We start from the raw sequence: 26,717 nt of genomic DNA on the forward strand, positions 1-26,717 counted from the left end.
GGCATTGCATGACTCAGCACCTTGCACTTAAGGCCTGAGAATCCCATTTGTTAGCCTGAGTAGCAGTGGCAAGGAAAGTGCTGGAGTGCCCCAACTGATCACTAGTGGGTGTCATGACAGAAATAAGCTTGCATCATGTAAGTAGAAGGTGTATGATTTTATTTATTTTTTAAAACAATAAATGAAAGTCATCAAATTATGGGAGTGAAGAAGGAATTCCCTATGGGCAGGATCTGCATTGTGTGTCTTGGGAAAACCCACCCGGCTCTGTCCGATGCTGGTAGAAGGCAGGATCACCTGCACATGAAAGGTTTCCTTTCTGTGTACATGCATCTTGTTATTCCTTCTAACTAAAACAGCCACTGACCTGTTGGGCCTTTCTTTTGTGATCCAGAAAGGGCCCTGCACAACCTCTCCCCCTGTACAGACATCCCTGGGTCAGAGCAGGAGGAGGCAAAACAGGTTTTCCCTGAGGGCAGTGTCAGCAGGGGTAGGGTCACAGTCAGGAGCTGGGTCACCTGTAGCCAAAAGGGCCCCAGAGAGTCCCTAGGGAGTCACCCAGACTGACAACATTTGCTTTTACTGGACTCTTCCAGCACGTGAGCTGAGTCTTCTGCCCACACTGACATGTGTTGCCTGGAAATACTTGGGCCTTCCTGCCTGCCACTCAGGAGTTGCCTTCTTTGGGGAAATGGCATAAAGCAGGAAATGAAAAGCAGTATCACAGGAAGGCAACACACATCCCATATCATTAGGTGGGATGTTTTTCATGCATGATAGCTTGTCAGAAAATAGTACCTGCTTCAAGGGATGCCTCTGGACATGGGGCAGCTAAGGCCCACTATAAAAGCCAGCCCAGCTCCGTGCTCAATCATCCATTTCTCTGGCCTTCGTCTTGTTGGGAAGTATGCGGGTGTGAAGCCCCTTCTTGTGCCCCTCATTCTTCCACAGGAGGACTCAGTTCCTTGGACCTTTCAGCTGCTATCAGCTGTGTGCCCTGCCATATCTTGGGACTGCTGGTTGTGGGAGAGTCAAGGGGTAGAAGGTTTGTCATGGAGGAAGACCTCCGTGGTCACAGTACTGCCTGTGCCTTGGATCTGTTAGGGTGGGGTGACAGCCTGCTCCTCATGCAAGCCCATGTTCTGCTTCCTCTCTGCCCTCTCTCCCAGGTGCACCTCCTGCCCCCAGACATGTCCTGCTATGAGCAGTGCCAGCCATGTCAGCCCTGTTGCCTGACGCCACTGGCCAGCAAGGCCACAAGCATGGATCAGCTTTCATCAGGCCATGGAACTCAGAGACCCCATAGGTGGCACAATCGCACCATGCTCCAACTATAGGGCACACGCTGGAGGATCTTCTTCCAGGCACCAAGCTCCTCTGTATTTTCCAGAGTCATGAGGATGAAGTGGCCCTTGCGCTCCATGCAGCACCGCTGCTCTCTATACCCAGGCAAGGGCCTTCTGAACTCTGCACACCTCGGGGCCCTGTGGTGTGGGGCTGATTTAGTTTCACACAGACTGTATGCCAGTGTAATGGGACCAGGACAGAGGATGGGGTTATTGCTCCATGGTGTGAGGATGGGGGGACCTCTCCCCAGGCCAGGTTCTCTGGGAGGCAGTGCTGGCTCAGGTGGCGGTGCAAGGGCAACACGCATCAGAACCAAGCCCACCACAGCCCAGCTCTGGCCTGACCTTTAGCCCAGGGTCTCTGCACAAGCTCAGACCTAGCATAGCCCTGCCCCAGCTCTTCTGCCTGTGTGCCTATGCCTGCCTGGCCAAATCTTGTCAGCCTGGCCTGGCCAGCCTCTTAGGTGGTGCAGGGCCATCACTGGATGGAGCCTTCATCCAGGCCTCTCTGGAGTCTGGCCTATCTGGTATTGTAATACACAATAAATGTTTGTTCATTGTCTTTTGTATTAGAAAAACAAGGAGTTCTGTTTGAGGAGCAGGAGTTGCAAAAGCTTCCTGCTGAAGTAAGGAGATGTATAATGCTTGGCTAGACACTATGAAAATTCCTTTGCTTAATGTAACAAAAAAGAGAACCCCCTCCCCTTCTCTCCTTCTGCATCTCAGTTGCCTCTTTTGTTCAAAGACACTGCTGCAAAGCTCATGTAACCATCTCCTGATAAGTTGCTAAACTAGTGTATCAACATCCTGCCTTCCTGTCTCACACTGGGCCAACATGACCAATTAAAAAAAAGAAGTTGAACCACAACGCCAAGGAAGACTACGGCCTTCATCTTCACGACCACCAGAGGGACAGAGACGACCCCCTAGCAACAGTGCACGCAGTCGCAGAATATACCAGGATGTGCTGCGTAATCCCAGAATTACCAAGATATAAAAAGGGACCCTGGTGGGGGTGAGGTGCGCGCCGTTGACGGAGCCGAGACTCCCCGGCCGCCCAGTGCTGTTTTGCCTGCTGTTGCTTACTCAATAAATTCCTTTCTATTATTAATGCAATGCTCTCTGAAAATTAATTAAGGGGGCAACTTATAACAGTATTAGCCCCCGCCCAGCTCTCATGCTGGGACTGAGACTTTCTACGCATAACACATCTATTGCCTGGGTTAGAGCAATAATCAATAGGTGCTCCTGAGCCAGAACTATCTCCTGGCTAACACTGAAGTCTGAGATGGAGGAGCATATTCACAATTTGGAGATTCACCTTTGTCTTGGAAACGACAAAATCCATCTGGAGAACAAGTGAAATTTTTGATTCCATCTTTCCTATTCCTGAGCTTTCGTGCTGCAATATGAGCAGCAGAAAACATCAACAAAAAGCGTCTTCCATTTCCTCTCATGGCCTCTCTTGATCTCTCATTTTCCCTCCATCTGTCCTTTCTCCCTCACACTCTACTTCATTACAGACAGCAATACAAACAGCTGTCCATCCTTCTCCAGGCATCCATCCACCCACTCTTCACTTCATGACCTTCCTGGAAGTGAGATACAAATTAGTCTATCAAGTCCAGATTCTTTTCTCTATTCTTGTCCCTTACCTCTTCTCTTGTGTCAGTTTCCAAAAACCAAATAGGTCAGACAAATCTGGAGCATTCGATAGAAATTTTTTATTCAGGTTTCAAAGAAATAGTAATTCTATTTGTTTTTTATTTGCATTTCTAGTGAAATATTTCTTTGTGTCCCACAGTGCTGTATTACATACAATAATTTTCTGCGTAAAAGAAATTCCCAACTCATAAGAATTCCAGCCAGACAACAGAAATACTCTTATACACAACCATCAGTATCAACCCATCGATTTTTTTTTTTCCAATCAAAGTGAAGAGAAATTAAGCTTCAAAATGTTGCAAAAGAAACAAAAAATAAACAAAATTTTAGAAGCTTTTTTTTTCTCATTCGGATTCTCAAACTGGTATTTAACAGCTGTTTGGTCAGCCCCAGGCATGTTCCCAGGCAAGAACCAGAGGGAAAGCATTGTTCCTGCAGAGGTGTTCAATGTCCACAGAGAATCCTTGGGGCAGTGATCCCGGGGATAGATCAGACCCTTTCTGAGACAAGGCTGAGGCTGGTGCTGCCTTCCCTGAGATCACAGAGAAAAGAGGGCCCATGGCTGTCCCCTGCTGGGAGCTGCCTGGGCCAAGCTTTTCTTTCTCCAGGTTGCGTTGCTTCTTGCTCTTGCAAACAGACAGAAGAGCTTCCTGAAGCCTGGGGACATCAAAACACCATATTCAACATGGTTTTGAGACAGAGGCTGTTTGGGAAAGAGGACTGGGCTGGTAGATCTTGGAGTGAACAGGGGAAACAGCACCACCAGGGGAGAGTTGAGTGCCCCATCCCAGAGCTCTGCCTTGCACAGACACATCCCCTCCACATCCAGAGTTGTTGCTCAGCCAGGGCAGCTCTGTGCACCAGGGTGTCACGCACAGCACAGAGGTACAAGGCACTGTCAGAAAGCTTGACTTCCTTCAGACGCAGAACACTGGATTTCCTCCCACTGGAGTTCAGCTCCGTGGTGAAACGGTCACTCTGCTTGGTGCCTGCTACTGCTTGATGTGTAATCAGCTGAGGGGCTTGTCCCTTCTTTTGCTTGTACCAGAGCAAGCCATTAAAGTTGGAGGTTTCATATGTGCAATTGGTCTGGAAGGTGTTTCCCTGCTCCACAGTGACATGTCCTTCTTGCTGGGTGAGAGACACCTGCCCCATGGTTTCTGGAAGAAAGAGAAGGTCAGCAGCTCTGTAGAGAAGTCTCCAGGCAGCCAAACAGGAGTGGATTTAGACACGTGGGAGATAAGTTTCCCAGGAGTGAGCCCAGCCTGTGCACACAAGGAAGAGGACTTTGGAGGAACACATCAGGCAGAAGACAGACTGGACACGCTGGTAATGTCCATGGGAGGAGAGCTTTCATGTCCCTGTATCCACTTGGACACAATCTGGCTGTTTCTATAGGAAAGGGAGAAATGAGGGACTGCAGAGACTGATGAAACCTTCTCTGGTGACAGTAGGTGGACCAGAAGAGAGAGGCAGAAAAGAGATGGACTGAAAGGACGAGAGAAGCAGGAGAGGCCTGTTCTTCATCTCCATTTCCAAATTTTGAAGAATAACAGTATCATGATAGAAACCGGCCAAGAACCAGAAACAGGAGACAACATTTACCAACATTTTCCTTGTGATTCAAAAGCTATTCCCCATATAAATGTGGTAAGGCTTCCTGGGGAAAGCAGATTTATACCTTGATTAAAAGCCAGCACTTACCCAGCAGTTGCCCCAGGAAGGCAGTGAGGATGAGATACCCACGGTGCATGCTGAGACTGACCCTCCTGTTTACTGCGGGAGGGAGAGTCAGAAAAGCACCTCCCAGCCCCAAGAGAACAGAGCTCAGGAAATGACTCTGCTGGGGGAACAGGAGGAGATTCAGCAAAGATAAATTGTCTGTTCTGACTGTGCCCCAAATGCTCCCTGGGGTTTCTCCCTCCTCCAGCAGGAGCAACCTCTGAGGATTGTCACAGTCAGGGATCCTGGGAACTCTGGGAGCCGCATCATGTGCAGGGGCTGCTCTTGTCTCCTCTCCCAGTGGGGTCCTCACCTCCCCAGCTACATCCGCCTTCTCTTCTTCACACACACTGCTTGGCCATGGCTGATGTCAGGGCAGTCTTCTCCACTGAGCTTGTGCACCTTCACCTGGGGTCCTCAGCTCCATGGGGATGTTCCTGTTTCCCGTGGGAGGACAAGACACTTTGATTTCTCTTTCACATCCCCAGAAAGAAGGGAGGAATCATGCTATGCAGCAGCCAGGGTTTCTGGCTGTGTCCTGTTCTGGTGGGATAACCTAGCATTTGCAAGAGGAATGGGGCTCCATTGGGGTGTTGGATGGCACAAGCCCAGAGGGGACAAGGACAAGCTGTTCCATAGGGCAAGGGGTGAGGAGTCAGCAGGGAAAAGAATGTGGGTTCAGTGGGTCACATGCACTCACAATGATGGGCCACAGGGAGCACCCACCCAGGGCCACATTCCTGGCAGTTTCTGCTTCCCTGATGCTTGGGCTCCCTCTATCACCACCCCTAACACCTTGTCTGGCTTAGTCTGCACCTGGCTAGTTGCGTTGTCTTCCCCCATACCTCCCTCAGTACACCTCAAATGCAGAATTCTCAGACACCCAAAGGAATGACACTCCAAGTCCTGCAGCCCCCAACTGTTCCTTTTATATCCCCCAGGCAGCGTGAACGTTCTCCCTCTCTCCAAAAAAGTTTACTGCACAAAGCAGTGAATCCTCCTCATTGCTTGTGTTTTCCTGAAACAGATGGAGATTTTTCGTGGAGCAGTTTGGGATCTGCATGGCAGCTCACCTGAGTAGGCACAGAGCTCTGCTGTGCTGTACAGAGCTGTGCTGTCCACATCCTGAGCCCAAGATCTTGTCCCCATATCTGTTCTTCATACCTTGTACCCAGATCTGCTCCCCACACCTGCTCCCTAGAGCTGGATCCCACAGAGCTCTTCCCAGTACAGAGTTCCCAGATCGGGTTCCCATGACCCGGGCATGAACACCTGGTCTGCAGATCTGCTCCCCCAGACCTGCTGCCCATACCTGATCCTCAGATCTGGATCACAGCTTTTGTCCCCATATAGCCCAGTAGATTGCAACAGCTTGCCAGTGAGGGGCACTGTAGGTTCCGGAGGCCAGCCATGGCTGGCTGGTGGGGGTCCACCACCGCACTCGGGAGATTCCAGCAGCTTGCCGGCAAGGGTCCGCTGTAGCTCCTGGAGAGCCAGGCATGGCTCTTCGGTGCGAGTCTGCTGTGGCACTTGGGAAACCACTGCTGATCATTAGCGGGGGTCTGCTGCCACGCCCTCAGTCCGACGCAGGTCATTGGCAGGGTTCCGCTGCCACACCCGGGAGACCATAGCAGCTCACCAGCGAGGTTGCGCTGCAGCTCCTGGAGGCCCGCTGCAGCTGGCAGACCTGGTCCCAAGACGTGCTCCACCAGGACCTGCTCCCTACACCTTCTCCTCACACCTGTTCCACAGATCTGGTCCCTAGACATGCTCGCTAGAGCTGCTCCCCAGAGCTGGCTCTCCAGACCTGCTAATATGACCTGCTCTGCACACCTGTTCCACATATCTGGTCTTGAAAACTGCTCCCCAGACCGGTTTCCCAGAGGTGGTCCCCAGAGCTGGTTCCCAGAAGTGGTCTGCAGACCTGGTCCCCAGATCTGTTCTTCAGTTCTGCTCTCACAAACCTGGTATCCAGACCTGCTCTGCACACCTGGTCTCCAGTTCTACCCCCAAGATCTGGTCTCCAGAGCTAGTTCACAGACGTGGTCCCCACTCCTGGTGCCCAGACATGGTTTCCGGATCTGGTCCCCAGACCTGCACTCCTGAGAGCTGGTCTCCTGACCTGGTCGTCAGAGTGGGTGCCCAGGGCTGCTCCTCAGAGTTAGTGCCCAGGACTGATTCCTAGACCAGGTTCCCAGATCAGCTCTCCAGACCTTCTCCCCACACGTCTTCCGCAGATCTGGTCCCCAGAAGTGCTCACTGCACATGGCAGTGAGCATGTGGTGAGTCTGTAGGAGTGAAGCAATGTGTTGTTTGATGAATAGTTTCCATTTCTAAGAAGAATCGCAAAAAATCCCTGAAAATCTCCAAAGATAACAATGGCAGTGAATCTTAGCAGGAGCAGGATCTGCAGCATGTGCCTTGCCCTGACAAGTGGTCTGTCTTATGTTCTTTGGTGAGCTCCACCACAACCACTCCCTCACTCCCCCTCAGAAGAAGAAGAGGAAAAGAAAGAAATTTGGTATAAGGCAAAAGTAAGAGAAGAAAATTTTGCTGAGGCGATCGGCTCCGGGGCAGACGTGTTCTGCAGCGGAGCAGGGGACCGAGGCGGGCAGGGCTTTTTGTCCGGCATCGAGGCCACTCGGGGGAGCCTCCAGGAGCCGGCTGTCCTCGCGAGGGAGGCTGACGAGGCGAGGGCGGAGCCAGCAGCGCCCCCTCCCAGGCTGTTTAAATGTTGCCCCTAGGGAGCACGAGTGACCAGGAGCGCGGCGAACAGGACGGGCAAACAGGGCGTGGCACGTCGAAGGGCGTGGCAGTTTGCGCGGCAGTTCGTGCGGGCAGGGCGAGCGGGGGGCCCATCGTCACTCTTTTGCAGCTGCCTTTCCCTTCGGTGCTTGTAACCTGCTTGCGTAGAACCTGACCATGGTATCGACCAGGCAGAAAACCGTGGCCTCCGCATCTCGTGCGGCATCTCCAGCCACGGTCACCAGTGTGGCTACTCAGACGGAGGGCTCGGGGAAACACGCAGCCGTCCAGGTCCTGGGCTGCAGAGTGTGCCCCAGCCTTCTGTCGGTTTCCGACAGCAGTGGTGGGTATGCCTGTGGGAGGTGTGCCCAGATTGAAGAACTGCTCAGCCAGGTAGCGGAGCTCCGGGAGGAGGTGAACAGGCTCAGGAGCATCAGGGAATCAGAGAGGGAAATTGACTGGTGGAGGTGCGCTCTACCCTCTCTGAAGCAGGCTCATGAGACTGCCACGGCACAGGCGTCTCCTGTTACGCAGAAGACGGAGGTTCCCTCCTCCGGCCAGGCAGCGGGAGGAGACCTAGATCAAGGGGGGGAATGGAGGCAGGTGCCTATTCGGGGTGGTAGGCGAGCCCTCTCTCTGCCCACCTCACCTTCTCATCTACCCTTAAATAATCGATATGAAGGACTAGAGCAAGACAATCTAAATGACAAAGTAGACAAACACCCGTCCCAGTTGGAGGGGGCGCCTAAAACAATGCGACCTACACGTCGCATTGCCACATCATCCTTCAAAAAAGAAAGAAGGGCTATTGTTATGGGGGGCTCCCTCCTGAAAGGGACAGAGGGACCGATATGCCGACCGGACCCAACCCGCAGAGAAGTCTGTTGCCTCCCTGGGGCTCGGGTGAGAGACTTTGCCAAGAAAGTCAAGCGCCTGGTACGGCCCACTGACTACTACCCGCTACTGGTCTTTCAGGCTGGTAGCGATGAAGTAGCAACGAGAAGTCCGAAGGTGATCAAAAGAGACTTTAGGGATTTGGGGCGACTACTTAGAGGATCAGGGGCGCAGGTGGTATTTGCCTCTGTCCTTCCGATAGGGGGAATCGAAGCTGAAAGACGTACTGTTCACATAAACTCGTGGCTTCGAGACTGGTGTGACCGGCAGAATTTCGGTTTCTTTGATCATGGGAAGGTCTACGCTACACCGGGCCTGATGGCACCGGATGGGATGCGCCTCTCTCGGAGAGGGGTAAGGATCGTTGGTCAGGAGTTGGCAGGGCTGATAGATAGGGCTTTAAACTAGAGTCGAAGGGGGAAGGGGCTAAAACCAGGCGCGCCGGTGAAGACCTAAGGGATGGTACGCTAGAATCAGAGGGGCTGTGTGCCAGTGAGGTCCTTTGGTCAGATCCACAAGGTGCTGAGTGTAAGGAGACGCACTTGAAATGCTTTTACACAAACGCATGCAGTATGAGGAGTAAAATAGATGAGCTAGAAGTCCTGGCCCAGTCCCGCAACTACGACATCATCGGCATAAGCGAAACCTGGTGGGATGAGTTCTGTGACTGGGGTGTTGCGATAGATGGTTACAGGCTCTTCAGGAGGGACAGGCAGGGTAGGCGAGGTGGTGGGGTGGCGATGTATGTGAAGCAGGGGCTGGACTGTGTGGAACTTCAGGTCGGCGATGGCAAAGTTGAGAGCCTCTGGGTAAGGATCAAGGGACGAACGAATACAGGGGATGTCGTTGTGGGAGTCTATTACAGACCACCTGGCCAGGACGATAGCGCCGATAAATTATTCTTTACAGAACTAAGAGAGGCCTTGAGATTAACTCCCCTTGTCCTTATGGGGGACTTCAACTTGCCGGACGTTAACTGGGAGTGCCACACGGCTGACACGAGCAAGTCCAGGAGGTTCATGAAGCACCTAGATGATAACTTCTTGGTGCAGGTGCTAACGGAGCCAATTAGGAAAGGTGCCCTCCTAGACCTGTTGCTAGAAAACAGAGAGGGTCTGGTGGGAGATGTGGTGATTGGTGGCCGCCTCGGTCATAGCGACCATGAAGTGGTTGAGTTCAAAATTTATGGTGACAGAAGGAAAAGTGCCACCAAAACCTCATCCCTAGATATGGGGAAAGCGGACTTCAGGCTGCTCAGGGAACTAGTCAGCAAGGTCCCCTGGGAAACTGCTCTTGAAGGCCTCGATGTCCACCAGTGCTGGTCACTCTTTAAGCGATGCCTCCTAGAAGCACAAGATCAGGCAATTCCAAAATATCGCAAGTCAGGCAGGCGGGGCAGGAGGCCGGCGTGGCTGACCAGGAATGTTCTAATGGAGATTAGGCGGAAACAGAGAGTGTTTCGCTACTGGAAGGAGGGCCAGGCGTCATGGAAAGAATACAGGGATGCTGTTCGTGTTTGTAGGGAGAAAGTTCGAGTGGCCAAAGCACAGCTAGAGTTGAAGCTGGCTGTGTCTGTGAGAGAAAATAAAAAGGGTTTTTTTAGATATGTAAATGGAAAAAGGAGAACTAAAGAATACATAGGGCCGCTCCTTGATAGGGAAGGTCTCCTCACAGACGATGACGTAGGCAAAGCAGAGACGCTTAACGCCTTCTTTGCCTCTGTCTTCAATGCCGATGATGGGCTTCGGGACCCAGGGTGCCCTGAGCTGGAGGGCCGGGACGGTGGGGATGACAAACTCCCAACTAACCCTGAACGTGTGCGGGATTTGCTACTCCACCTGGATCCCTACAAGTCCATGGGTCCGGATGGGATTCATCCCCGGGTGCTGAAAGAGCTGGCGGATGTCATCGCGGAACCTCTATCAATTATTTTTCAACGATCCTGGGAATTTGGAGAGGTCCCTGTAGACTGGAAGCTGGCAAATGTTGTGCCAATTTTCAAGAAGGGTCAGAAAGAAGACCCTAGCAATTACAGGCCTGTCAGTCTCACGTCAGTGCCTGGTAAAATCATGGAGAAGTTGGTTCTCGGACTTATTGAGGCGCACCTGGGAGACAAAGCAGTCATTGGTCCCAGCCAGCATGGGTTTGTGAAGGGTAGGTCCTGCCTAACTAACCTGATTTCCTTTTATGATAAGATCACCCGTATGGTGGACCAAGGGAAACCAGCTGATGTGATTTTTTTGGACTTCAGCAAGGCTTTTGACACGGTTTCCCATAGGATCCTACTGGACAAAATGTCCACCATACAGCTAAATAAAAACATCATACGATGGGTGAGCAATTGGCTAACGGGCAGGGCCCAAAGGGTTATGGTAAATGGGGCTGCGTCAGGCTGGCGGGCGGTCACCAGTGGGGTCCCTCAAGGCTCCATTTTAGGGCCGGTACTTTTCAATATTTTTATAAACGATCTGGATGTAGGAATAGAGGGTATTTTGAGCAAGTTTGCTGATGACACCAAACTTGGAGGAGTTGTGGACTCAAATGAGGGCGTAAAGGCCTTACAGAAGAATCTGGACAGGTTGGAGAGCTGGGCGATCACCAACCGCATGAAGTTCAATAAGAGCAAGTGCCGGGTCCTGCACCTGGGACGGGGAAACCCTGGCTGCACGTACAGACTGGGCGATGAGACGCTGGAGAGCAGCCTAGAAGAGAGGGATCTGGGGGTCGTGGTAGACAGCAAGTTGAATATGAGCCAGCAGTGTGCCCTGGCAGCCAGGAGGGCCAATCGTGTCCTGGGGTGCATCAAGCACGGCATCGCTAGTAGGTCAAGGGAGGTGATTGTCCCGCTCTACTCTGCGCTGGTGCGGCCTCACCTCGAGTACTGTGTGCAGTTCTGGGCACCACAGTATAAAAAGGACATGAAACTGTTGGAGAGTGTCCAGAGGAGGGCTACGAAGATGGTGAAAGGCCTGGAGGGGAAGACGTACGAGGAACGGCTGAGGTCACTGGGCCTGTTCAGCCTGGAGAAGAGGAGGCTGAGGGGAGACCTCATCACAGTCTACAACTTCCTCGTAAGGGGGTGTCGAGAGGCAGGAGACCTTTTCTCCATTAACACTAGTGACAGGACCCGCGGGAACGGGGTTAAGCTGAGGCAGGGGAAATTTAGGCTGGACGTCAGGAGGGGGTTCTTCACAGAGAGGGTGGTTGCACACTGGAACAGGCTCCCCAGGGAAGTGGTCACTGCACCGAGCCTGTCTGAATTTAAGAAGAGATTGGACTGTGAACTTAGGCACATGGTCTGAACTTTTGGGTAGACCTGTGCGGTGTCAAGAGTTGGACTTGATGATCCTTAAGGGTCCCTTCCAACTCAGGATATTCTATGATTCTATGAAAATAAGCAAAGGCTGCATGGAAGCACAGAGAGAAAAGAAAATTATCCTCTACTTCCCCTCAAAAAGTGATGTTTGGCCGTCTCCTGGCAAGCAGGGCCTCAATACTCATAGCGATTGTTTGGGAGGACAGATGTCTTCATAATGAGAGCTCCCCGCTTTCCTTCCCCTTTCCCACCTTTTATTGCTGAGTGTGACATCACATGGTATGGAATATCCCTTTGGATGGTATGGGTCAGTTGCCCTGGCGATGTCCCTTCCTGCCTCTTTCCCACCCTCCACTTCCTGGCTTTGGAGGTGTTGGAGAGAATCTTGATGCTGTGACAACACTGGAGTTCTAGCTCCAAGTGCAGAGCACAGCACTCTAGGGACTACTGTGGGGAATGTTAATTCTGTCCCAGACAGTCCCAGTACAGCTCCATAAATCAGGGCTCCCAGCATCAGAAAAAAAATTTGCCCATGCTATTCCCTTTTTCTTTCTTGTGTTACCTCCAAATTATGGTGTTTTATTCGGTACTAGAAGGCCACTCCTGCTGGCATCCATCTATATTCACAATCCACCCTCAAGAAAAGCAACAAAAGTCCCAATTTCTAGCAGGAATTTTTCATGTTCCAGACTGTGCGCATTGCCTTGTGTTCTTTCGCTCATTCAAGAAGAATGTGGCTTCATTTGGCTTTTGAATATATCACCTAGCAATGCAATATGAATAGACAGCTAAAAACCAAAGATTAGGAGTATTTACATGTGAAGTCACCATGTACTATCCTAATTGCAGGAGTAAAAATCACGCCTGTGTGCTGGGAGACCCCGGCCCAACAAGGGACCCTTCCTCTCTGAGGATCACAGAATCACAGAATGTAAGAGACCTTCAAGATCACCTAGTCCAACCTCTGACCTAACACTAACCAGTCCTCCACTAAACCATATCACTAAGCACTACATCTAAATGTCTTTTAAAGACCTCCAGGGATGGTGACTCAACCACTTCCCTGGGCAGCCTATTCTAATGCCTAACAACCCTCTCGGTAAAGAAGTTCTTGCTAATATCCAACCTAAAACCCCCCTCGCGCAACTTTAGCCCATTCCCCCTTGACCTGTCACCAGACACGTGGCAGAACAGACCAACCCCCACCTTGCTACAGCCTCCTTTATGGTACCTGTAGAGAGTGATGAGGTCACCCCTGAGCCTCCTCTTCTCCAGGCTGAACAAGCCCAGCTCCCTCAGCTGCTCCTCGTAAAACTTGTTCTCTAGACCCCTCATCAGCTTCGTTGCCCTTCTCTGGTCTCACTCAAGCACCTCCATGTCCTTCTTGTAGTGAGGGGACCAAAACTGAACACAGTACTAGAGGTGCGGCCTCACCAGAGCCGAGTACAGGGGGACGATCACTTCCCTAGACCTGCTGGCCACACTGCTTATGCAAGCCAGGATGCTGTTGGCCTTCTTGGCCACCTGAGCACACTGCTGGCTCATATTCAGCCGACTATCAACCAATACTCCCAGGTCCTTCTCTGCCAGGCAGCTTTCCAAGCACTCATCTCCCAGCCTGTAGCTCTGCTTGGAGTTGTTGTGCCCCAGGTGCAGGACCTGGCACTTGGCCTTGTTGAACTTCATATGGTTGGCCTCAGCGCATCGGTCCAGCCTATCCAGATCCTCCTGCAGAGCCTTCCTACCCTTGAGCAGATTGACACATGCACCTAACTTGGTGTCATCTGCAAACTTACTGAGGGTGCACTCGATCCTCTCTTCCAGATCATCGATAAATGTATTAAAGAGAACTGGCCCTAGTACTGAGCCCTGGGGGACGCCACTAGTGACTAGCCTCCAGCTGGATTTGACTCCATTCAAGGCCAATAGGCCTTGGTCAAAAGGCTCGTCCAGGTCACCAGGGGGCGTAACAGCAAAAGCCTTCCACAGCTGTAGCAGCAGCGGGGCCAGTGGCATAGATTGTGGCCCCACGTGGCTCTTTAAAGCCTCAGAGACTGCTTGCCAGGTGCCAAGCAATCCCACTGCAACCTTGTCGTTTTTAGTAGCAGAGTCCCACACCTTGACCTCAATTTGGTCCCATATTTCAGGATCATAAACCGTCTGATTGTTAATAAGGAGAATAAACTGTAAGGTTACCAGGACTGTCTTTGTTCCAAAGGACGTATGATTCCCCACAATGTGCAACTGCTTACCGGCAAGGGGCAGTTGTGTGCGCGGGTCCGCTTCTCTCAGCTTTATCTTCTTTCCAGCTCTGGTGCGCCTATTTCCAGCAACTTTCTGTACGAGCTTCTTTGAGCAGTTTTCTGAGATTGGCCGAACCTATCTTCATGAGGAGATCAGTGTGCCTGTTCCAGTCTTGGTCTCCGTTCTGCTAGCCTGTTCCTTTTCATTCCTTCTTTCTGCTCCTTTACTGATGACATAACTTCTTCGTGTTGCCTTCTTTTTTTTTAATCTTTTTTTTTTTTTTTTTTTTTTTATCTTGAGGGCAGGCTCCCCTCTTACACCCTTCTCTCTACAGCAGTTCTTCTCAAAACAACTTTTCATTGGTCAAACAACTTTGAATATAACAACAACAGCAAACACCCAGAAATTTCCATGCCTTAAGGGCTGGAGAACAAGTACTAGAGACTGCATGGAGTCTCCTGAATCACCCTTCTTTGTTCCCTCTAAATTCTTTTACATTCCTGATGGGCTCATCGTTAAGAGTCTAATGTCATCATTAATCATGGGGCTTGCCAACCCCCATGGCCACACTCCCACATCTCCCCCTTCTTTATTAATATCAACCATTTTCTCGACTCGAATTACCACTCCATATATAACACCAGCAAGGGGCAAGAATCCCCAGTGGCCTCCCCCTCCAATCCAGAACCCAGCCCCAGACACAGAGGTCTGCACCCACCTCTGCTGTCAATGAAGATGGGATTGCTTCCCCCACCCCTTCCCCACAACCCCCTCGGAGAAGCCACGTTCTCTCAAGTTGGCAGGGAAGGATGCCCCACCACAGCCCTCTGCTCAGCAGTCAGCACCTCTGCACACACAGACGGGAGTGAATCCTGCACCAAGGGCAGACCTTCAGCAGCGCTGGCTAGTGTAGCAAACTCCTCTACAACTCAGTCCTTTGGCAAGATCCAAGGTTCCAATATGTGTCATTAGAGTGAGTGTCCAGCACAGATATTTGTTGTATTGCCAGTACGTCATCTCAGCGCCAGAAGTGCTGGACTTGGGCTTAGGAAGAAACCTGTACAACAAGCTCTTAAAAAGAGACCACTAAAGAGAATGGAAGAAACCCAGTGTGGCTGTTCTGAGGCTCCCTCGGGCCCGTGCTGTTTAACTCCAGGCCCTGCAAGGGGACTTCCAAGCACCGGCAGCGACCCCACGCGGCCTGGCTGTGGCTGTGCCCCCGCCTCGCCCACGCCCCACCTGCCCGGCCTCACGCACTGCGGGGCACCCCCTGGTCCCCCCAGCTCCGCAGGTCATTGGCTGCCTTTGCTGCAAGGGCGCGCTGCTGGCTCGTGTGTGGCTGGGTGCCTCCTGCACCCAAAAGCCTTTCCTGAGGGTCTGCTTCCTTGGCAGCCAGCCCCCATCCTGAATTACTCTGGGAGTGCTTCCTGCCCAAGATGAAAATCCTTTTCTTTGCTCCTTTGCACCAAAATGAGGTTCTGGTCAGCCCCTTTCTCCAGCCAGCCTGTGTTCTCCACAGCACATTTGTGACCTATGCTGTCATGACCTGTGTGCCCTGGTTGGGGACCATGCACAAACTGACCGAGGGTGCCCTCCTTCCGACTGCTTGTGGCCCTAATGAAAGCATTCAGCAGGACTGGGTGTCTGGCACTGCCAGCTGCTACTCAGGCAGAAGGTGCCCTCCATGCCAAAGCTGCAGGCTCAGGCCTGCAGGAAGGGCTCCCAGGAACTATGAAAACTGTGCTTGATGGGCAGCCATGCTGAAGCACTCCAAACGCTGAGCATTCCTCTGGTGCAAGGGGTGGATCAATTTACTCTTGCCACTATGTGATACCTTTGCTGTGAAATTGCAAACGTGGAGGAGTGACAGCTGTCCTTTTGCCTTCAGGAGAACCAGTCTAACATGGGGTGCATGAGAATCTGCCTGCTTTCCGATGTATTTCTGAGACAATGCTGGCAGGCCTTTATAGACAACTGTGAGGAGATAGGCCTGGCTTCAGCACTGACTCCCAGGAGGACCTGGCAGTGTCTACGGGTGGAAATCTCTGACTGACAGACATTATCAGGAGCCTTACAGCAGTCTGCTTCTCCTGTACATCCCAAGGTCAACGATGGACAGTCACTCAGAGGCACTCCAAACGTTGCTATCCTGAATTAAACCAAGGATCCAAACTGTCCTGATATGGTCCTTGTTTGGGCCTGAAGTTGGCAGGAACAGAGGGTGATTGTTGCAGCGAGAGGAAAAGGAGGGCTCAGGAGAAAGGAGCTGTATTTTTCAGTGCCTCTTCCCTGCACACACCTCTGAGAGGCTGGTGCTGTCCTGGTTTCAGTTAGAACAGAATTAATTTTCTTCCTAGTAGCTGGTGGAATGCTGTGTTTTGGCTTAGGATGAGAAGAGTGCTGATAACACCCCGATGTTTTAATTGTTGCAGAGCAGTGCTTACACACAGCATTCCACCAGCTACTAGGAAGAAAATTAATTCTGTTCTAACTGAAACCAGGACAGGTGCCATCTGCGTTCAGCTGCTCTCAGGCTCCTTCTAACCCTGGGAACCTGCTCCCCTGCAGGACTCATGCACAGAGCACGGGAGAGTGCTGCCAAGTGCACATACCCTCGTGATAAAGGGGAAACAAGGACACACGCACGTGCTCATCTATACCTGCATGGAGTCCTGGACAAATCTCTGCATCCACGTGCCTTCACACAAAGCTAGCTGCACAGTGGTTGTCACAAGACAAGAGCAGATGTGTGAACAAAAGCAACCGGGCACTCAGGTGAGTGCACAAGGTGACAAGTTAGGAATCAAGTTAGGAGAGCTTAATGGAAGACAGAATTGAATTTGGCCATGGAATGCAGCTTTGTTTCCATGCTTGGCTGCCTTGACAGAAGCATGACCAGAAGGTGGAGGGAGGTGATTCACGGCCTCTGCTACAGAATCACAGAACTGAAGGGGCTGGAGGAAGGAAGCACAAGAAACTTGCTGCCCTGGACTTCTGGAGAGCAGACTTTGGCCTGTTCAAAGCTAGCTGCACAGTGGTTGTCACAAGACAAAAGCAGATGTGTGAACAAAAGCAACCGGGCACTCAGGTGAGTGCAAAAGGTGAGCTTAAAAGGAGAAGTGCTATATTCTGGACCTCGTTCTCATAGTACCTGGGGTTGGTGGGACTGTGAAGCTCAAGGGCAGCCTTGGCTGCAGTGACTGTGAAATGGTGGAAGTTAGGTTCCTGAGCACAGTGAGGAGGAAGCACAAGAAACTTGCTGCCCTGGACTTCTGGAGAGCAGACTTTGGTCTGCTCAGGCATCTGCTTGGTCGAGTACCATGATACAAAGCCCTGAAGGGGAGATGGGCCCAAGAAGGCTGGTTAATATTCAAGGAATATTCAAGCAATATTCAAGGATTACCTCCTCCAAGCTCAGGAGTGATGCATCCCAAGAGGGAGTCAGGCAAAATGCCAGGAGACCTGCATGGATGAACATGGAGCAACTGGCTGAACTCAAACATGACAGGGCCCCATTGTTTTCCAGAGCTGAGCCAATAAGCGATGGTGTTTTGTGCCTCTGTGAGAGCATATTTAAGACAGGGAAAAAAAACGCTGCGCCACACAGCAGCCGAGAGAGTCAAGGGAGTAAGTAACAGCCTTGCAGGTGCCAAGGTCAGTGAAAAAGGAGGGGGAGAGGTGCTCCAGGCGCCGGAGCAGAAGTCCCCTGCGGCCTGTGGTGAGGACCATGGTGAAGCAGGATGTCCCCTTACAGCCCATGGAGTACCACGGTGGAACAGGGTTCCATGCTGCAGCCCGTGGAGGAGACCACGGTGGAGCAGGTGGCCCTGCACCGACGGAGGCTGCTGCCTGTGGAAGACCCCTGCCGGAGCAGATTCCGGGCCGGACGTGTAGCCCGTGGAGAGGAGACCACGCAGGAGCAGGTGACCTGGCAGGAGCTGCTGCCCGTAGTGGAGCCAGGTTGGAGGAGTTTTCTCCTGAGGGATTGACCCCGTGCTATGGACCCATATCTGGAGCAGTTCTGGAAGAGCTGCTGCCTGTGGGAAGCCCATGCCGGATCAGTTCATCAAGGACTGCATCCCGTGGGTGGGACCCCACAGCACAAGGGACAAGAGTGACCGAGAAGGAGCGGCAGAGAAGAAGTGCTGTAGACTGACCATAACCCCCATTCCCCCATTCCCCTGCACCGCTCGGGGGGAGGAGGTGGAAGAGGGAGGATGGGGGGGGGAAGGTGCTTTTGGTTTCTTTTCTTTGTTTCTCACTTCTCTAGCTTGTTAGTAATGAGCAATAAATCTTACTATCTTCTTTTGCTGAGACTGTTTTGCCAGTTACAATAATTATTGCGTGATTTTCTTGTCCTTATCTCAATTCTTGAGTCCTTTTCACAATTTTTCTCCCCATTCCTCTTTGAGGAGGGGGAGTGAGAGAGCTGCTGTGGTGGAGCTTGGCTGCCCACTCGAGCGGAACCACGAGCTTTGGGGCCCCCAGCACGAGAAAGATATAGACCTGTTCAAGTGGGTTCAGAGCAGAGTCATGGAGATGATCAGAGGGGACCCATCCAGCACGTCCAGTGAGTCTTCTGCCCTCCACTGATGCATTCCTGCCCTGGAAATCCTTGGACATTTCATCCCAGCAAGAAACCAGGAAACCAGCGCACAGCCCATATCATTTGTTGGGATGGTTTGCATTCAAGAAGAGCTTGTCAGAAAATTGTTACCTCTGCCAAGGGTGCCTCTGGGCCTGCGGCAATGAAGTACCAGTATAAAAGGCAGCCCAGCTCTCTGCTCTCTCATCCAATTCTGTTGCCTCATCCTCCTTGGTAGCCAGGTGAGTCTGAAGCCCTCTCTCCTCCTCTTCTCAAGTAGAGGGGATCTTGCATTAATAGACATCTCATCTGTTGGTGGTTCAGAGCTATGCTGGGCCTTGGAGTTCCTTCCCATGGGAGAGGGGTGGAGAGAGACGTTCTGTGTAGAGAGAGGCTGGGACACGGTGCAGAGGTAGCCTTTTGGGTTATGTGCAATGTGATTGTCTCATTGGATCAGCCTGCGCTTTGAAGGGCCCTGTCAGTACAAAGCAATGAAGACCATGAACCTCCTGGCACAGCCTCCACATCCACCCTCACCAGTTGCCTTAGCTCCTTTGTGGTGGGATAATGGGGCTGCTCCTCACCATATGCTCTGCTTCCTCTCTGCCCTCTCTCCCAGGTGCATCTCCAGCCCAAGACATGTCTTGCTATAGCCAGTGCCTGCCATGCCGGCCCTGTGGCCTGACCCCGCTGGCCAGCAGCTGCAACGAGCCCTGCGTCAGGCAGTGCCAGAACTCCACCGTCGTCATTGAGCCCTCTCCCGTAGTGGTGACCCTGCCCGGCCCCATCCTCAGCTCCTTCCCACAGAACACCGTTGTGGGATCCTCTACCTCTGCTGCTGTTGGCAGCATCCTCAGCTGTGACGGAGTCCCCATCACCTCTGGGTGCTGTGATCTCTCGGGCATTTCCAGCCGCTACTGTGGCAGAAGATGCCTGCCCTGCTAAAGGCACTGCCCATGGCCCTGGGGTTCCAGCACGACCATGGTGCTGGACAACAGAAGGAGGTGTCTTCAGGCCATTGCTTTCAGAATGACTGACCTTCCTCACCTCCTCTGGCAAACATTGGCAGGAGCCTGACCAGGGGCTACTCTGAGATCTCTGAAAACACAGTCCATGTCTCTCCTTCCATTCTAACACCTACCCCCCTGTCTCAATTTTCATAGTGTTCTTCTCCTCCCCTGTGCTGTGGGGATCCTCAGATCCAGCCCTGCCACTGTGGTAACAGCAGACAAATGCCCTGCATGAAATCCTCCATGGGCAAAGGATGCTGCCTCTTGGTTGGCCCTGGTGATCCCTGCACTGAAGGGCCTCTGCTCAGAGTGACCTCCTTTTCCTCTCTACATTTATTAAAGATTTCTGCATCCCAGCCTTAGTTGTACGTGTTTCTTCCCTCTGCATATGCCCTCCTGAGCTGCTCAGTGAGAATGGCTTTGCCCTTGGTGGGTATAAGATGGATGTTTAAAGTCTTCATGCAATTGCTTTCAGAATGACGGACCTTCCTCACCTCCTCTGGCAAACATGGGCAGGAGCCTGACCAGGGGCTACCCTGAGATTTCTGAAAACTCGGCCCATGTCTCTCAGTAGGCCCTGGAGATCTCTGCACTGAAGGGCCTCTGCTCAGAGTGACCTCCTTTTCCTCTGTATACTCGTTAAAGTTTCTGGCAATCCAGCCTTGGCTGTAGATGTTTGGCTGTAGTGCGTATGCCCTCCTGAGCCGCCCAGCAAGAATTGTCTTGCCCTTGGTGGGTATAAGATGGGTGTTTAAGGAGCCTTTTCCCCACTCCCAGAACAATGGGAGGTTGCAACGTGCTGCAGAGGGTCTTCTCTTGGACAATGCCTGTTGGAGCTGAAGAAGACATTCCTCACTTTCACAGAGCAAGGGGCAATCTACCCTTGCCTTGCAGCATCTCTGCCCACAGCTCCCCCCTGTCCTGCAAACAGAGAGCACAACCTCTGCTGTCCTCACAGAAGAAGCTACAAGTCTGTGGGAGGCTGTGGAGGCTTGACACCCTGTAGGCTCTTAGGAACGGGCTTCTTCTTGCTCAGAACAGTGCTGTGCTGGGGAAGCAGGTGGGGACAGAAAATGGATGGCAGATGTGGGGAATGGGTGGAATAAGTGCAGGGATGCCCCACTGCTTCACACGTGTCCCATGAGGCCCAACTGCCCCCAGCACAGCACTTGGCAGGGCCATGGTGATGGCACACATGCAGGGCTGATCACCTTACACAAGTCAGCATTGGTGTTCGCCGTAATGGACCATACACAGCAATCTCCAGTCCCTGAGGACTCTGCACTCCCATGGGCTGAGTCAGTGCAAAGACAGCAGGCAGTTTGCATGCCCCCACACTGCTCTAGGGTGCCCACTTGCCCCCAAACCTGCAGCAGCTTTCCTCAGGCCCAGGACCTGCACTCGCAGGGACTTCCTCATGTTCATTTCCACTTTTCCTGACTTTTGGAGCCTGAGGTTGGCATAAATAGAGGGTGATTGTTGCAGCGTGAGGAAAAGGGGGGCTCAGGAGAGAGGGGCTGTGTTTCAGTGCCTCTTCCCTGCACACACCTCTGCCAGGCTGCTGCCATCTCCGTTCAGCTGCACCCAGGCTCCAGACCCTTTCAGCAGAACCGAAGTGCCTTGGAGGGGCCGGGCTGGCGGGGGAAACCCCGCGGGCTGCGGGACGAGGTGGTCCTGGCGGGCGGAGCGGCAGCGCCCCCTGGGGGCTGTGCCCCTGCCTCGCCCCCGCCACACACGCCCGGCCCCGCCCGCCACGGTTCCTGCACGGCCGCAGCCCCGGCTCCTCTCCCCGTGGCTCTCAGGGCGCAGTAATACACCGCCGCGTCCCGAAGCCGGGGCTCGGTGAGCCACAGGGCGCTGGACCGGCGGTCTGCTGCCACCGAGAGCCTCCCCGGCAGGTCCGTCAGTGCGTTGGACCCACTGAAAGCGCTCACGAGGAATGCGGGTCCTTGGCCCGGGAGCTGACGGTACCAGTAGATGTAGTCACTAGTCTGCATGTTGGGGTGTGAGCAGGTGATGTTGATGCCGGTGCCCTCCCTGGTCTCTGCCCACGGCTCCTGCTGCACCTGGGCTCTGCCTGCAGCCACTGCCAAGAACAAAACGAAGGAGAAAACTCAGCAAATGGCTTTGCTGCACCGAAAATGTTATGCAGAGGGAAAGGGAAGAAAACGGCTGACAGCTGATGGGAGCATTCCCTCAATAGAAAAAAGCATACAAAGCCATTTCACTGGGAATGGTTATTTGGGGACCAAATCCGAGCACGGCTGTTTGAAAGGAGAGTCCAAGCCAGGAGGAGAAGGGAAGCAGGCAGGAATGAGTGAGGGTGTGCTGAAAGGAGAGGAGGGAGGCAGGGAGCAAGGCAAGGTGGGAGGCAACGGCCGGCTGAGCTCGCTGGAGGCAGGCGGGATGGCTGCAGAGGGAGGCCAGAGGGGAGCGAGGTCCGTAAGAAGCCGGCGGGCCAGAAGCGAGAGCAGCCCCGTCCCGTCCCGTCCCGTCCCGTCCCGTCCCCGGCGCCGGCAGCCCCGCGCACCCAGGAGCACCGCGGCCAGCGCCGCCAGCCCTGCGGCCCGGCCCTGCCGCATCCCGCCGCTCCGCCGCCCGCGCCGCGCTGCCCCCGCCAGCCCCGGCTCTGCTCCGCCCGCGGCGCCTCCTCCCCGCCGCCGCCGCCCGGCGCCGCCAGCTCCGCCCCGGGGCCGCTCGGGGGCTGGCCCGGGCTGCGAGTGCTGGGCGCCTGTGGGCGGGCAGGGCTTCGGCTGCTGCCCGCGGGGCTCTGCCCGTCCTGCAGCCCAGCCCGGGATAGGAGAGGGAGTGGGAGTGGGAGTGGGAGTGGGAGCGGGAGCGAAAGGGAGAGGGAGCGGAGACAGCAGCTGCCCGTCTGCTACGGCATCTCCTTTGGGAGTGGGAAGGGGAGAGGAGGGCAGTGAACGTGGTAGGAGATGAGTAGGGAGAGAGGAGAGAAGCGGGAGAGGAGAAAGCAGCTGCCTGCCTGAAGCGACCCCAGTGGAGGGCAACGGGTCAGGCCGGGCTGGGCCTGGGAGCTTGGTGCTGTGGTGCGCTGGTATCACAGCTGTGGCCGGCACTGCTGCAGGTGTGGAAAGCCAGCAGCAGGAATGGGTCCGGGGACACAGTGCCCCGACAGCACCCCAAACTGTACGGGGCCCTGCTGTCTGGCCCATTGAGCTGTCATCATCGGTCGAGCGTCTCTGCCCAGATTGAGGGGCACAGTTGCCACTTTCCCATTTACAGGCTTCACGGCAATAGTAGCTGAGCACGTACCTGGGAGACACACAGGCAGGGACAAGCATGCCCATTTGGGGAAGACACACCCAGGCCAGTACCCCCAGTAGCTGCTTTTGGAGCCCCCAAATGGACTTGCCACATTTTCCTGGAGGCTGAGACCCCCTTTCCCTGCTCGGGGGACCCCTGGCTCCAGCAGCTGACAGCACAGGGCAGGGATGTCCTCGCGCTGAGTCTGACTCCAGTGGCTAGCATCAAATCCACTTCTGCCACTCCATGAGGAATTGCTACGTTCTCCTTGCAGCACATGTGTGCATGGGACAGAGCGAGATTATGGAGACGTAAGGAAATATTCCAGAAGAGGACAGGACAGACAGCGGTGCTCATGTGCAGGGCCCAGTCACGCAAGTACAGGCTGCAGCCCCTTTTACACCCTGTTCTGTCTGCTCTAGTGTGCTCCTCCCGGCTCCCATTTCCCTGCACGTCCCCTCATGGGGTTGTATAGGTCTGTCCTGCGCCCATCCCAGCATGTGTCCTAGCCCACAGCTGTAGGAAGTGCAAGGCCCAAGCTGATCTCCCTGTGGCTTCTTGATAGGCCACCAACTAGTGTTGTGACTGCCCACATTTGATCTCTTCTCTTCCTCCCTCATCATCTATCAGTCGGGTTTGTATCCGTGTGTGTTGTTTCCAGCTTCCTGCAGTTCTTTCTCTCTGTCCCCCTCCCAAGTGCTGAAGGGCTGCTTCTAGGGTAGGAAGCAAGGAGGGAGGAGCTGAAAGGTAAGAAAGAAAATAAGGGCTGCTGTGGAAGCAGTGATGGCAGCTTCCCCAAGACCTCCATTGCAGAAGAGAGTAGAGAAAACGGCATGGCCCTGAAAGCAGAGACAGAGAACACAGCAGAGGAAACAAAGAAATAACCTCTGTTTCTCAGGTTTCGCATGGCTTCTTTCACCTTCTCGGTCTTTACGCTGTAGGTTGGTGCATGGAGCAGAGGGAATCACAGCCCTGGAGAAGATGGACACCATTTTGTTGTGGGAGAAGTTGGCAATGGGGTGGGTATAGAGGAGGTAACGTAGCCCCCGGCATGATACAAGTGCAGCCAAGTGAGAGTGAGCAGACAGTGTCTTGTATCTCCTCACATGTCTACATTCAGAGGGAGACCAGGAGCACCCTGCAGGAGCTCAAGGAGCACAGGAAAACTGGTGGTGCTGTTGTATTTAAGGAGTACAGCAGTCTAGAAGCTCTCTGCAGAAGGCAGCTGCATGACTGACAGCGAGTCCCAGAAGGAGCTGTGATTGTGTAGGGCCAGAGCAGGGCAAACGAAGGGTGAGCACCGCTTGTGCCAAGGAGGGGAGCAGGAGCTCAGCCCACAGGCCTCCCACCAGACTGGAGTTCTGCAGTGGGTGGCAGATGCACACAGCTTGGTCATAGGCCATGAGTGTGAAGAGGACATCCCAGTTTAGGCCCACTAGTGGAGGAAGAGGAGCCAGACCACACAGCTGGAAAAGTAAATTGTCCATAAAGAGGCATCCTGACCAAGACATGGCACATGTCAGTGAATGAGAGGTTTCCAAAGACAAACTACACAGAAGGATGCATGGGCTGTTTGGGCACCACACATGAGTGTATTCCCAGCCTGGATCAAGAGGTAGATGGCTGAGTCCAGAATAAAGAGCAGCAGCTCTCAGCTCTCAGACAAACCCAGCAGCAACAAAAGAAACCTCTCTCTAGACCTTCCCCTCACTCCTGTGGGAAGGAGATAGAGTTTCTGCTCAGAATTCCTTGCCTTCCACCACTCGATATCTTCTGGAGGTAAAACACAGCAGGGCCTCAGCAAGCCAGGATGTTCCTTCAGAGAGAGTAGAAAGTCAAATCAGAACCCTGGAGTTCAGGAGAGCAGTATTTGTTTTCTTCACTGTGTGCACAACTATCTCTGTGTGTGCCCAAATATACTTCAGTATGCATCCAGGAATGTCTGTGAGTGCACCCATGAATTCATGCATCTTTTGACATGAGCAGCAGTGTGCATGAGTGCTGATCCCTCCACCCGCTTTTGATATCATGAATGATATCAGTACGTGATCAAGGGTCACCCTGGGAATTAACAGAAACACTGATCTGTCAACGGCATCCCTCCAAGGCTGATATGTGGTGACTGTGCATGATCCTCCTCCAGAGGATCAGAGGCTGCACCTCCAGCACGCACATAGTCCAACCCTGTTTTCAGAGTGGGTCTCATCAGATCAGGTTGCTCAGGATCAAGTCCAGGCAAAGTCTGAACTCTTCTGAGGATGGAGCTCCATTAGCATCTCTTTGGCAATCTGCTCCAGGACTTGATCGCCTTCAGGGTAAATACTTCTTCCATGTATATTTCATCCATATAACCAAATCTACCCATTTCTGAACTTGCACGCATTAGCCCCGGACTAAGTATGCTTCATCTCCAGAGTTCTGTTTCCTTTGAATCCCCCTGTGAGGTGGGAGTAGACAATACACGTCTGTTTGGCTTTCTGTGTGGCACCCACAGGGTCTGTCCTTCCTCCCACAGCACAGCAACACCAGGACCCATGTTCCTCTCGTTCGATGCCACTTCTGCCCAAGATTTCAGGCCCTGCATAACTCAGCACCAGGCCCATGAGTCACAGATGTATGTGTGGCATTGGTTTCCCCATGGGGGACCTCTGTCCCACCCCACACACCACTGACACTGCACCGGCAGTAGATCCACGCAGGGCTGGGCCTGCACAAAGATGGCAGGATTTCTCAGCCTTTCTCCTTGTACATAAAGCTAACGCCATCCTTTTGAACTCTCTAGCCATGGGGAGTGCAGCTGTGCCCTGGCCTGGAGAGACAGGGAGGGGTGACTGCCACCATGCTCTTACACTCTAAATCCTGTGGTACAGAATTAAAGAAAGGATCCAAACTGTTGTGGGCCCATCCTTGTTGGGGACTGAAATTGGCAATGAACTTCTTAGGCTCAGGAGAAAGAGGGCTTCAGATACAGAAGGCAGCATTTCAGCATATGTGCTGTGGGCACTTCTGGGCTGTTTTTGTTCTGTGATTGCTCAGCTGTTCTCAGGTTCCTTCTTGCTCTCTTCTTGCCAACTAAACATCCACCACACAGCTCTCTCACACCCCCTGCTGAAAGCAAGATGTGCGCAGAGAATGTGATTTAAGCTAAAGGGCTTACAAGTGTAGATAGGGATAATATAATTAAATGAAAAAGGAAGAAAAATTATAAAACTAAAGAGCGAAGGGTGTTTGGAAACAAACTGAGAGAAAATTATACTCCACTTCCCATCAGCAAGTGATGTTCGTCGAAGTGTTTGGAAGCACTGACTTAGTATGCCCACCCCTGTTTTTCCTTCCCCTTTCACATCTTCACTGCTGAGTGTGACATCATGCAGTACGGAATATCCCTTTGGTTGGTTCAGGTCAGCTGCCCTGGTGATGTCCCCTCCCAACCTCGTGCCCACCTGCATACCTGCTGGCTTTGGGGTCTTGGAGAGAGTCTTGATGCTGTGTCAGCACTGCTCCACCATAGCCCCAACGTTGATGTGATGGCAATGCTGTTCTAGCTCCAAGAGCAGAGCACAGCACTCTAGGGGCTGCTGTGGGGAATGCTGAGTCTGTCCCACATAGCCCCAGTACAGGCAAGTGCCCACAAGGGAGGAACATGTGCATGAATGTGACACAATGTGCAGCAAAGACAGCATTTGAGCAAAGCACATGGTTTGACGTGATAGAGAGGTGAGGTGGACTGGGAGCCTTGCAGAAGGCACCGGAGCCAGGGCTCTTGACAAGACAATGTCAGCTTTCTTGGGCCTTGAACTTAAGGCCTGAGAATCCCATTTGTTATCCTGTGTAGCAGTGGTAAGGAAAGTGCTGGAGTGCCCCGACTGATCACTGGTGGGTGTCATGAATTAAATAAGCTTGCATCATGTAAGGAGATGGTG

General features: G+C 53.0%; 3 protein-coding genes across 3 annotated transcripts in view; 1 reads left to right on the forward strand and 2 right to left on the reverse strand.

The window, feature by feature from the left end:
- The window catches only part of LOC116498345 (M1-specific T cell receptor alpha chain-like), a 234,806-nt gene extending 212,697 nt beyond the window's left edge, over window positions 1-22,109 (reverse strand). Inside the window, exons 1-2 of the mRNA XM_032202580.1 lie at window positions 22,058-22,109; window positions 21,324-21,613 (exon numbers count right to left, since the gene is read on the reverse strand). Coding sequence (XP_032058471.1) covers window positions 21,324-21,613; window positions 22,058-22,109 — 342 coding nt within the window. The remainder of the gene's footprint in view (window positions 1-21,323; window positions 21,614-22,057) is intronic.
- LOC116498355 (M1-specific T cell receptor alpha chain-like) overlaps window positions 1-26,717 on the reverse strand; it is a 318,814-nt gene that overhangs the window by 285,682 nt on the left and 6,415 nt on the right. The window lies entirely within an intron of this gene.
- On the forward strand, window positions 811-19,462 carry LOC116498352 (feather keratin Cos2-3-like). Its single transcript, XM_032202585.1, has 3 exons — window positions 811-913; window positions 5,588-5,599; window positions 19,149-19,462. The coding sequence occupies exons 1-3, from the start codon at window positions 811-813 to the stop codon at window positions 19,460-19,462; spliced, it is 429 nt and encodes a 142-aa protein (XP_032058476.1).

Source organism: Aythya fuligula, chromosome 24 (assembly GCF_009819795.1).
Source record: "Aythya fuligula isolate bAytFul2 chromosome 24, bAytFul2.pri, whole genome shotgun sequence".
Classification (NCBI taxonomy): domain Eukaryota; kingdom Metazoa; phylum Chordata; class Aves; order Anseriformes; family Anatidae; genus Aythya; species Aythya fuligula.